We start from the raw sequence: 13,457 nt of genomic DNA on the forward strand, positions 1-13,457 counted from the left end.
ATAAACCTAATCATTGTATTACACAAATTGTGTATTGAATTACTGGTTCAGCATGGTGCCACACAGTTCCAGCATCACAGACTTGCCTCCGGTTACTCTCTGCATGGGTTTTCACCAACATATCGGAATGACAGTAAATTCACTGGCTTGTCTTACTTTCGTCAAGTTTTTTTCTTCTCCCTATTAGAATGACCAAAATTACATACAGTTATTAAGGTGGCACAGTATATAGTGTTGGTGCTTCTTGGTTCAATTTGTATTTGAGAACCCCTAGGCCTAAGATGTCCTGGAATGGTCTGGTTCCCTATCCAGGGTGTACTCCTGCCTAATGCACAGTGCTCCTAGGATATGCTCTGGATTCATTACAAATCTGACAAATGTTTGTTTATTAGGATTTTAACGTCATGTTTTACACTTTGGTTACATTCATGACAGGTAGTTACTCATTACACAAGATTTATCAGTTCACAAGGTTATACCGAATACAGTCATGGACAATTTCATATCTCCGATTCACCTCACTTGCATGTCTTTGGACTGTGGGAGGAAACCGGAGCACCCGGGAAAACCCACACGGACATGGAGAGAACATGCAAACTCCACACAGAAAGGACCTGGACCGCACCACCTGGGGACCGAACCCAGGACCTTCTTGCTGTGAGGCGACAGTGCTACCCACTTAGCCACCGTGCCGCCCTTTCTCCCCATTAGAATGACCAAAATTACAAACAGTTATTAGGGTGGCACAGTATATAGTGTTCCTTTTAAGCCTTCCTTTTGGTGTATTTTCCGAGTTCTCCTCTGCCTGATTAGGTTTCCTCTGCTTTCCTTCCACCTCACAAAACATCCATGTGTAAATTAGCCCTAGGTGTAGGTTGACCTAAGCTATCCTGGCTGGAATGCTGTGTTCCTGCCTCTTGTGCAATGTTAAATGTATAAAAACAGTACACAGTTGTTATTCCTTGTAATTTTTATTGTCATAATTTAATTAGTTCAAAACGCAGACAACTCTCACAAAGAATCCAAAAAGAAATGAAACAGTAATACAGTACATATGCAGATAAGGGTAATATTTTTGTCTGAAGAGGGTACCAGACAGTTTTGAGCATGGCACGAACAGCATGGCAGCACAGGAACGACACTAACAGGCAGCAGCAGAGGAATAATTGCATTCGCTTTAGGTTTTTTTCTGGCAAATAAATATGAAAATCAAATGCATTTAATAGGTTCACAAAGGGAAAAGTCAATATATTGTCACGCATAAAATTGCAAACTTTTCTTTTTAATTCTAACTGGACTGCTGCTCTGCACAGTTTTTATTTTATTTTATTGATATGATAGTGTACAGGAATTATTTGAACCCAGGTGATTTCTGAACATGATCAGTATAAAGCTAAAGAAATAGTCATTTGCACTTGTACCTAATAATGGTTGTAAATCAAGGTTAAATGCTACCATCTTGTGGCCACACATGTTACTGCAGCCCAAAACAAACTCGCATTGTTTACACTATCAGCAGCAGAAACAGCACATTAAATCACCTGCTGGTGTAGGTTATCTTACAAAAAAATCATTAGTTGCTGTGTCTAAACTGAGCTCTGCGTGTTCGTCTATCTGGATACTCTCTACAGCAAGAAGGAAACCGAATAATCAAGTGTGCAGAATCTCACTAGTTGAGCGTAATAAACCCTTACCTGAATGATACTGTTACATATTGCATTTATTACCAGAACATTACATTAGTACACACTATATGTGTATCAATTTCTCAATAGCACGTTAGTCTCCTCTAGGACAAGTTTTAGTCCAGTTCACTCACAAAAAGTCAGCCCTCGAGGTAAATACAGATGTAGAAAAATATAGTTTGAATGATATTTATATAGCTATTGATTTTTTTTAATCACACCTACCTATACAGTTTTATTTCTTTTATTTAATCTAAATCTTACGCAGCAGTGTAATAAAAGTAACAATAAAATCACACCGCTACAAACCCAAACACGAAATGACATGACATCTCGCACTAGTTCTGGATATTTCATACATACATTTATAGTAAATAGCTTTGTCATTTTAGGTAACTGTTATGCGTTATTTCTAAATGTGATAATGTAAACACCACAGTACGAAAGTTACTGTATTGACAAACAGTAAAGCACAACATTACAAGGCAAATGGCCACTGAAGCATAGATTTGTTCTTGATGATACAAAAAATATTACACACTCACAGAGGGGAAAAATGAACACTTTGCATTGGTTTAAAGATGCCACATGTTTTTACAAATCAGGTGAGGGTTCAGAAGCAGAGCATTAAACCAGCATCCCCATGCCAACATCAGTCATGTGATTATATAAACACTGTTGCCCTACCCTGCGTCGACACCAACAGGCAACACATTGCTTACATAGTGACATTTGACTGCAGTGGGTGTGTAGCTGGATGTTACTGTTGCTGAAAAGCTTTTATTGTACAATCTTAATAAAAGGAAATGCTAATTGTACATAAGCCACTGTGCACCTGTTGTAATGACCCCAGGAAGGAAATGGCAGTGATTTTAGATTCCGTTTCATGTTGTAAAGACAGTATGACTCGAAATCATTACATTACGTTCATGCAAATGAGTCAGACACATTGCTTGTCGCCCAAACATTTGCAGACTTAACTGGAAATAGTCGCCTGTTGCTTTGTGGCTCTAGTGTGAACCAATCGTACATTAAGGCCATAAAATTAGTAACTACTTTTATCAAAACAGAGCCAAACAATCAGTAACACCCGACATTGAGCTATTCATGTTACCTCATTTAATTTACCACTTCAAAACAGGTTAATAATAAACTTTGCCATGTTTTTTAAACCTCACTTTTTATTCTGACTTAAGTGTATCTGAAACAGCAGATCCACATAACATTTGCCTCATGCTATGTGTGGTTACAGACAGTGGGATTAAACTAAATTCCTGATAAATGTGTCACCCTTGAACAAAAACTGCATTTTCTTAACAGGATGTGCAAATGCTGGTGAAAAAGGTGTTGGAAGCATGTGTGTTTGTAACCCCTTTCACATGACAATATGCTGGTAGTTAAAACCCTATAGAGTCTGATGCAACAATGCTCAGGGAACATCAACACGTTAATAATGATGTCGAAGAGTTAATAAAGCTGAAAACTTACACTGCATTTAAAGTAGAGAAATGTCTGCAACCACCAACTATGTTGTATCTAATACTGCTTTTTTCTGGTAGCCATATGATACAGGCTGCATCTGTTAGAAGTACATTAGCATATAAATGCAGCCTTACAACAGTTTAATATTGACTAGAAGCTACCAACCTGTTTTAGTTTGTTTAAAATTTGCATCCTGACTTACAAACTTGCTCCAGTCATAACATTAACATACATGACAGGAGTTAGGTTATTGTACTAACGACCTGCTAATTATTGGGTTTTGAGTATAAAAGGGGCTTGTGTGTGTGTATCTAGTGTAAAGTAGGTTTTGGCTCCAGTCGCACTATTAGGCATTAACTTGGCATCATTTTTGTTGGGTTCCATTGGCATTGCACTATAATTTAATATTTTGGCATTTTTAACCATATTTTCAGTAAACAAATACTTTAGTATTCCTGTCTGCGAGACTTCACATGGAAACAAATTAAAGCAGGAAATAAATGCTTTTAGTTGTAATAAGAAATACTGATACAATTTTGAGTTAATCTTTGGTAATTAGTTTAGAAAAACGAATGAGCCACCTGCTTTATTGCTTAGATTTCTGGGTGCCAAGGGTCAATTCTTTTCTAGTAAATTATTGGTACATTTAGTCTTTGTTAAATGTTCAAAGTCTCATACTAAAAACTCATTCCCATGGTACTGAAATTAAAAAAATATAAAGACATTTAGACTTTTTTTCCTTAATTTAAAAGTTAGAAATTAAAACTTGATATTACTGATATGTTTGGTGTGTATTTGACAAATTTAACTGGGGAAAAAAATCATTGTAGAACCAAGTTAAAGATAAATTCAAATAGCAAATGCAGCTTCTTGTTTTTGACCGCTAGAAATGTTATAATTTCTACAGTAGTGTATTACTGATCAGCCATAACATTAAAACCACCTCCTTGTTTTTACACTTACTGTCCATTTTATCAGCTCCACTTACCATATAGAAGCACTGTGTAGTTCTACAATTACTGACTGTAGTCCATCTATTTCTCTACATACCTTTTTAGCCTGCTCTCACCCTGTTATTCAGTAGTCAGGACCCCCACAGGACCACCACAGAGCAGGTATTATTTAGGTAGCGGATCATTCTCAGCACTGCAGTGACGATGACATGGTGCTGGTATGAGTGGATCAGACAGAGAGCTACAAAGTGCTTCTATATGGTAAGTGGGGCCAATAAAATAGACGGTGTGTGTAGAAACAAGGAGGTGGTTTTAATGTTATGGCTGATCGGTGTAACTGAGATGTAAGCTTAATTTTGTCGTATTTTAAAATGCAAAAAACAAACTAAAAAGTGAATACAAATGTTTCCATCATGGAAATATTTACAGTAGAAATTTAAGTATGTTATTAAAATAAGTCATCATCCTTGTTCCTTTTTGCTAAAACGACAGCTTTTTACCCAATAAGAATGATTAAAAGTCATGATTTGTAGTGTTTTATTCTGCTCTCTGCATGCTCTTAAGCTGTAATATTGAATAGCAGAGACTTTCGAGGTATGACGGATGTAAAAAGCATGTTAATAAATATTTACATTTTAATAATTTGAGACCCCAAGCCATAATTTCAGGAGATACAGCAGTTATTGCAGTGTATATTTTGCATGACCTCGTGACCTCATTACAGTTTTGCTTTTTGATGTTTAGTGTATAAATTCCATGATATTTAATGATGCAGGTCAATAAAGCTTTAGCTTTGTGCTTTTGTACTGCATCATCTGTTCAGAGCAACAATGACCTGTGTACTGGTGAATCTGAGAATACATGCACTTCTGTTTTTTGAGTATATAAATCTATGCTTATACGAGCTCATCTGAGCTTTTTCTTGAGTACTCGTGACCATGATCAATTTTTTGTGCAGAACTATTTTTGCATTACTGCTTGATATCACATGATAAAATAAGATCTACTGCTTCCAGGAACATTACAACACTAAAACTGAAAAAAATAAAAGATACCTTTGTAGAGATAACAAGTCTGAATAGTCTAGAGGCATCCCAGGCAACTTAAGAACACCCACCCCCTCTCCATGGCCATCTCCAGATCTCTAACCCGATTTCAATTCCTTTCCTCTAACCACCTCCAGGTTTAATACAATTCTCCATTGCCTTCACCCCGTTACCCATCAGTACAATTTCTCCATCCCTCGTTCTCCCTTTCATACGTAAGGCAGGATGCCGTAGACGAACAGGGCCATGACGGCAGCGCTGAACAGGCCTGCTACAGGAACTGTGACGAACCAGGCCAGGAAAATGTTCCTGAAGAGATGCCAGTCTACCGCTTTCTGTGAGCGCAGCCAGCCAACAGCCACCACTGATCCCACCTGTGCACACACACACACACACAATCAGCAGCAGCAACGAACACAGCTTGCAAGCTGTTGAGTTACATGAAAAGAAAAACTGGGATAGTAAGAGAACACAAAAATAAGGCGATATAGTAAAGCTCATTTAGAAGAATAGGCAGTTATTAGATTATTAAAGAGCTAGAGTAAAGTTATTACAAGATTTCAGGCGTTCCAATAAAACCACCTGGATTTACATACTACTAGTGATTTCAGATGAGGCCTTACACTTTGGATCTAAAGCTCAAAATCAAAGCATTATGAGCAACTTAAGAATGGACTCATTAGAAGTTAAAAATGGTGCTTCATATGAAATGGCAAGAATCAGCTGAACTTTGCTACTCAGTCCACAAAACAGTTAAACTACTTATTAGTTGGTTAATGTGAAAAGTAGTGGCGCTAAGTCATTTAAAGAACTGATTAATCACCAAGTATATTATACAGACCCACAGATTTTTGAAGTGTATTAGGTGCATTAAATATGCAACAGGTCTATTAAATGTACAATATTTCAGTGATGGTAAGCTAAAGCCCTGGAGTACTGCCTCTCACAGCGCTGGCCTTAGCTCACCACCCCTGGGATTTCAAGTTCGAATCTTTGCTGTGCTTCCACCCAAGCTGGGCGTCCAACAGACGCATATAGCTTTGCCTTAGGAAGGGAGGAGAGTCGACAGGGTTCCTCATTGCTGGTGCATATACAACCTCTGCTGGCTGATTGAGGCACTTGCACCAAAGGTGGACAATCATGGAATTAGCTTTACGTATATGATGCAAGTGGCTAAGGAAATTGGATATGATGGGAAAAATAGAAGAATATACACTGATCAGCCATACCATTAAAACCACCTCCTTGTTTCTACTCACTGTCCATTTTATCAGCTCCACTTACCATATAGAAGCACTTTGTAGTTCTACAATTACTGACTAGTCCATCTATTTCTCTACATACTTTTTTAGTCTGCTTTCATCCTGTTCTTGAATGGTCAGGACCCCCACAGAGTAGGTATTATTTGGGTGGTGGATCATTCTCAGCACTGCAGTGATACTGACATGGTGGTGGTGTGTTAGTGTGTGTGGTGCTGGTATGAGTGGATCAGGCACAGCAGCGCTGCTGGAGTTTTTAAACACCTCACCGTCACTGCTGGACTGAGAATAGTCCACCAACCAAAAATATCCAGCCAACAGCGCCCCATGGGCAGCATCCTGTGACCACTGATGAAGATCTCAAAGATGACCAACTCAAACAGCAACAATAGATGAGCGACCGTCTCTGACTTTACATCTACAAGGTGGACCAACTAGGTAGGAGTGTCTAATAGAGTGGACAGTGAGTGGACACAGTGTTTAAAAACTCCAGCAGTGCTGCTGTGTCTGATCCACTCATACCAGCACAACACACACTAACACACCACCACTAAGTCATTGTCCCTGCAGTGCTGAGAATGATCCACCACCTAAATAATACCTGCTCTGTGGGGGTCCTGACCATTGAAGAACAGGGTGAAAGCAAATTAAAAAAGTATGTCAAGAAACAGATGGACTACAGTCAGTAATTGTAGAACTTCAATGTGAACTTCAACGTGTTCTATATGGTAAGTTGAGTGTAAAAACAAGGAGATGGTTTTAATGTTATGGCTAAAGTGCATGTGGGACATTTTGTGAGGGGAGTCCCATTTCTTGCAGGTTTTAAATAATTGTGTGTATGTAAACACATCACGCAGCAATCAGATTTCATTACGTATATGCTTTTCACACGGTTTCCCAGTCAGGTGGTAGTGTCACTACCTTTTTAAAAAAGTACTTATGTTTAACATCTAGTTCTACATAGTGTAAATTTATCAGGTCCTGTTAAGCATTTGTTGTTGCTTTGTGCATCTGAAGTCACTGTAAATATTTATGTGGGAGTTTTTATTAGTGAACTGCACACAATATGTGCCCCTGCAATGTTTCATTTACTGTAAAGACAAAGCCATAAGCTGTATTACAAACCATGTATTACACAACCACACTTCATTGCACTATTTATTAAGCTTCTCAGAGTACAAGGTTGAAAACCACCAGTTTTGACCAAGTTTTATAGGTTCTTATATCACTATTAATTAGCAATCCTTACTAAATCAAGAACTACATTTCTATGCTCTTTCCAAGGACACTGTGGATCTGCTTTAGGCCATTGTTTTATAACCAGTATTTTTAGTTCAGCAGGAACATTAGGGAAGCGTAATGGAGATGGCACGGGGAGGAACATCTCCACACATGCTCTAGGTGTCAGGTATCTGGCAGACTCCAAAACCACTAAGGAAGCCATTTGGCTATTTTTTATGGTCAGTGTAATCCAAGCTGCCATGCAAGGGAGGGGCTAAATCTGGATTTAGAGGCAAACAACAGAGTCGACAAGAGCAAGGAGACTTTAGCTATAAAAAGATTGCAGAATGTGTACAGTTGCTGTGCAGCTCCTGCAATCCAGCTGTGATATGTCTGTTTAATAACATCACGAATGTTATGGGAGCATACTACAGGGTGGGCCATTTATATGGATACACCTAAATAAAATGGGAATGGTTGGTGATATTAACTTCCTGTTTGTGGCACATTAGTATATGGGAGGGGGAAAACTTTTCAAGATGGGTGGTGACCATGGCGGCCATTTTGAAGTCGGACATTTTGGATCCAACTTTAGGTTTTTCAATGGGAAGAGGGTCATGTGACATCAAACTTATTGAGAATTTCACAAGAAAAACAATGGTGTGCTTGGTTTTAACGTAACTTTATTCTTTCATGAGTTATTTACAAGCTTCTCTTTGTTTACAGCCATTGACATGTCGCAGAGGTTAACACGTGAGGAGCGGATAGAAATTGCGTTGATGTCTGGTGAACGCAGTACCCGGGTCATTGCAGCAGATTTCAATGCAAGACACCCTGCGAGACCACCCATCTCCCATGCTACAGTTAGCAAACTGCTTGCCAAGTTTCATGAAACTGGTTCAGTGTTGGATTTGCCAAAATGTGGACGCATGAAAACTGTCACTAATGAAGAAACATCAGTGGCTGTCCTAGCTTCATTCAGCAAGAGCCCACAGCGTAGCACTCGCCGCATGTCACTGGAGAGTGGCATCAGTCGAACATCCCTTCGGCGGATATTAGCTACTCACAAATGGCATCCTTACAAACTCCAGCTGCTGCAGCATCTCAACGAGGATGACCCAGATCGGCGCACTGAATTTGCAGAATGGGCAAAACAAAAATTGGAACAGGACCCTCAGTTTACACAGAACATTTTGTTCAGTGATGAGGCAAACTTTTATGTGAATGGTGAAGTTAACAAACAAAACCACCGCTATTGGTCTGACACTAACCCACATTGGATAGATCCCTCCAAGACTGTTGGAACACAAAAATTGATGGTATGGTGTGGTATATGGGGTACAAAGATAGTGGGGCCATTCTTCATCAATGGAAACCTCAAGGCCACTGGATATTTGAAATTGCTACATGATGATGTGTTTCCCTCTTTATGCACTGAAGCTGGCACGTTCCCTGAGTTTTTCCAGCAAGATGGTGCACCACCACATTATGGGTGTCAGGTCCGAGCATTCCTAGATGAACAGTTTCCTGGAAAGTGGATTGGTCGTCGTGGGCCAGTTGAATGGCCCCCAAGGTCTCCCAATCTGACCCCCTTAGACTTTTATCTTTGGGGTCATCTGAAGGCAATTGTCTATGCTGTGAAGATAAGAGATGTGCAGCACCTGAAACTACGGATACTGGAAGCCTGTGCTAGCATTTCTTCTGCGGTGTTGCTATCAGTGTGTGAAGAGTGGGAGAAGAGGGTTGCATTGACAATCCAACACAATGGGCAGCACTTTGAACACATTTTATAAGTGGTCAGAAACTTGTAAATAACTCATGAAAGAACGTTAAAACCAAGCACACCATTGTTTTTCTTGTGAAATTCTCAATAAGTTTGATGTGTCACATGACCCTCTTCCCATTGAAAAAACTAAAGTTGGATCCAAAATGGCCGACTTCAAAATGGCCGCCATGGTCACCACCCATCTTGAAAAGTTTTCCCCCTCCCATATACTAATGTGCCACAAACAGGAAGTTAATATCACCAACCATTCCCATTTTATTTAGGTGTATCCATATAAATGGCCCACCCTGTAGTTAGTATGCAGCCTCACTCTGTTGAATAAAAAGAGCTCAATGTCAAACAGCATTATGTGAGGTTTGCTTTTTACAAATACATACTACTCAGTAAAGTAACTCTAAAGTGGATTTGTTAGAGCTGATAACCTCAAGATAACCCAGCCTCCATACAGATGATGGGTACATGACATTATGAATTTACACAATGTAAATTTTTAACTTCCTACATTGTTTTGATGCTATCAACTCAGTTTTATAAAATGTACTTAAACAAAAAGCTTCCATACATAAAGAAGCTAAAAATAAAGTTTACTGAACAAACAAACCTGCTAATATCCTACAGGTTTTAGCTTGTTCTGTAATACAATAAAGATTTTTGTTGTTGACGATACAAAAGCACTATGAACCTGATTCAACAACACTGTCATTCTGGACTCGATAGTTAAACATGGCATGCATGTGGGTAGTGCATTCAAATTCAGGCCAAACTGATTTAAGCTTTCAGACAGAACCATACACCTACATGTTGAGACGTCTTTCAGACTTGACTGAACTAAACAGGTTCTGGTATTAAGAGAAATAGCAGATTTGTCCCACCTTGCCCTTTTGCAGATCTTCAAAGGTAGTCTTTGGAAAAATAATGGGTTGGAACAAGACATACTCTTCTCTTTGTCCTTGTTTGGCTATAAAAGCTCCTTAAAACCCACTCACTCCTATAATGGCTTTTCTAACAGTGTGGACTAAAATTTCAAGAGGCACCAGAAAACCATTACAGAGCACTTAAAAAGAAATTAGTATTTTCATTTAAATATTGTAGGGAAAACAAAAGGTTTTGGGTAATGAGTTAAAGTTTATGCAATAGGTGGTAGCTTAAACTGAAAATGAATATGATATGAATTTAGTTTTAATCAAAACAGATTTAGAGAATGTCTATCATGACTTAGTCCTAAACTAGGAACTTTAAAGTACCCCTGAACAGATTATTTTAATGAAATACACACAGTAATACAATTTTATAGATTATAGATTTTGTTTTCATATAATAGAACATCTTCTGTGCCCTAAAGGGACCTTTACAGTTTTATTAAAAGTTTATACTGTATGTACACTTACCAATCACTTTATTAGGCACACCTATCTGGTATGTACATTCATTGATTATTTTAGGTAAGTTTACCACACAGAATAACTATATGGGTAAACAATTACTGACTGTAGTACACCTGTTGCTTTGTACACCTTTTACCCACCTATACTACATTTATCAAATAAAAGGGACACCCTGTAGAGCCCCGAGTAACCAAATTATGTGTGGGTGGTAGATCACTCAGCACATGGTACTAACATGGTAGTCTTGTTTTGGCTTGAGTGAATCAGGTGCAGCAGTGTTGTTTGGATTTTTAAATTTTATCTTACCACTTTATGGACCTGAAAATAATTCCAAAATAATTCTTAATGATTACCAGCCTACCATTATCAGCCTTCTAAAATTAATTAACAATGTAAAAGAAGCAAAGGTGTTCAGGGGGACTTTAAATTCATTGAAAAAGAACTGATTAGAACTGCAATTATGATTTCAGAAGCGAGACATGATTAGCTCTTTTACGATTACGCTACTAAAGTGAGTCCTAACTAACAGATCTTCTCTAGACCTTCTTTGGTACCTTGCAGTGAGTGGAGCTTATAGGAACGCCCACATTTGAAGCAACAAGCACTGTTAGAGCACTCATTACTTCAATGCAAAATCCACTGTGGAAAGACAAAGACAAAGAAGGAGACTGAAATGCAGACAGAGGTACGCAAGACACCCAGTGAACCAAGCACAGACACCACAAATACAAAACATCCTGCAATGGAAACGAAAAAGGGATAGACACAAAGTTCTGTTCGACCCTGAATGCACCAAGACACAGTTTTAGAGGGGAGGAGGAGGCTCTTTTCCTTCTTTGCAGAGAGTGCGAGAGCGCTGCATTACCCAACCGACTGACATTTGTGTGCAATTGAGCCGGGTGATAGTTATCGGAAACAATTTCCAGACAGATGGTGTTAGAACTGGGACAGTGAGGATTACATTAAGATCAGAGAACATGATTATTGCCTGAGTTTTAGGTCCATAAAAAGCACTGCTGACTTTACTGATTACATTTCATCTCATGTTTACAAGCAGTTTTATTAAGTCACTATAAATCAATGACTCTTCTTGTTCTCACTGCTTTAGTGAACTGTTTACAAATTTTGTTTGTATTAAATAATTGGGAAAATTACTATTAACCACAGTGGTCTAGTAGGTTGGAGACATTGCAGCACATCTGCACTCTCTGAAAGCAGGTAGCTCACTCTCTCCTTTCTCCAGCAATCACTTTAACCAATCTTTACCTTGCAGTGCGTGGTACTGATAGGGAGTCCAATATTGGACGCCAGCACAACAGTGAGCGCCGAAGCCAGCTCAATAGTGAATCCACTGCAATGAGGGCAACAAAAGATCATTTTATAAATCATACCTCTGTTTAGTCCAGTATCGGCAATGCATGCACAATCCAAAAGTACATGCATATGGTATGCATATGATATGCAGAGCCAAAGAATCTTATCAGGGCATGCAAAAACAAAGTACCATGCAGATTACAAGCAAGATAGTAAATTGTTTGTGTACTTGGGTAAATATTGTACATGAGCATGTGAGAATTTGTATGCGTGCTTATGCAAATGCAAGTAAATGGTCATTCAAGTGACTATTTTTGAAATACAGGCAGTAGTTAAAAATAGTGCACTAATGGGAAAATAAAATACATACATTGTAACATTCTTACCAACGTCTATAAACAAGAAAACCACTTCTGTCAAAAAAATATTTTAATTTCTGATAGTGGGTATGATCATGGTGACACTGTCTTCTGTGCATGATGACCAAACATCTTCACTTAGGTTTCTTCAGTCCAAAGGAAATGGTTCCAGAACATTTGTGGTTTGTTTAGATGCAATTGCAAACCAAAGCAGAACTACCCAATTCGTTTTGGAGAAAGGCACATCTTCTTAATACATCATGGATTTTAATGAGCTTATGGAGCCTATAGGTAATGTAATGTAGCTCTTGGGGCTGTTTATATATTGAGAAAACAAAACATTAGGACCATTCATAGGGTCAAATGGTGCTCAGAGGTAGCTGTGGAAAGTTCTCACAGACAGTGGTCCGAGCAGGGTTAAGCCACAAACATTTGTGGTTTGTTCAGATGCAATTACAAACCCAAGTAGAACTGCCATATTCGTTTTGGAGAAGGGTATATTTTCCTAGCCTGTTCTATTGAAGCTATACTTCATACATCATGACTTTTAATTACATTACAAGCCTGTAGGTCTTGTAATGTAGCTCTTGGGGCTGTTTATATATTGAGAAAACAAAACATTAGGACCATCCATAAGGTCAAATAGTGCTTACAGGTAACTGTGGGGAGTTCTCACAGACAGGGGCCACCAAACTTATAGGTTGTTGGGCAGCTGAGATTAATTAATGCCAGAGGACATAAAGGCTGTGGTGTCTGGTACGGACTAACAGAAGGGCTACTTTTGTTCAAATTGCAGATCATTTTAATACTGATGATGAGTTGAATGAGATATTAACTTATACTCATTTCTCAAAAAATTGGATTCCAATCATTTAGTCACAGAAAAGAAAAAAAATAGCAGAAATTATTAAAATCCTGAGGTTTTCCCCCCTAATTTACAAGCGTTTATGAACTTTTGACTGGGGGT

The 13,457-nt window shown here is 38.6% G+C and overlaps 1 protein-coding gene across 5 annotated transcripts in view; it reads right to left on the reverse strand.

The window, feature by feature from the left end:
• Positions 1–4,591: 4,591 nt before the first annotated feature.
• Positions 4,592–13,457, reverse strand: part of slc20a2 (solute carrier family 20 member 2) — a 47,668-nt gene continuing 38,802 nt past the window's right edge. For 4 of the 5 annotated variants that reach the window (XM_062998921.1, XM_062998919.1, XM_062998922.1 and 1 more), the window contains 2 exons: positions 12,084–12,168; positions 4,592–5,540 (listed from right to left, as the gene is read on the reverse strand). In XM_062998921.1, the coding sequence (XP_062854991.1) occupies positions 5,376–5,540; positions 12,084–12,168 (250 nt within the window). In that variant the 3' untranslated portion in view covers positions 4,592–5,375. Of the gene's footprint in view, positions 5,541–11,371; positions 11,457–12,083; positions 12,169–13,457 lie in introns of all 5 variants that reach the window. The other variant, XM_062998920.1, reaches the window with a different exon arrangement.

This window comes from Trichomycterus rosablanca, chromosome 7 (genome assembly GCF_030014385.1).
Source record: "Trichomycterus rosablanca isolate fTriRos1 chromosome 7, fTriRos1.hap1, whole genome shotgun sequence".
NCBI classification, from domain to species: domain Eukaryota; kingdom Metazoa; phylum Chordata; class Actinopteri; order Siluriformes; family Trichomycteridae; genus Trichomycterus; species Trichomycterus rosablanca.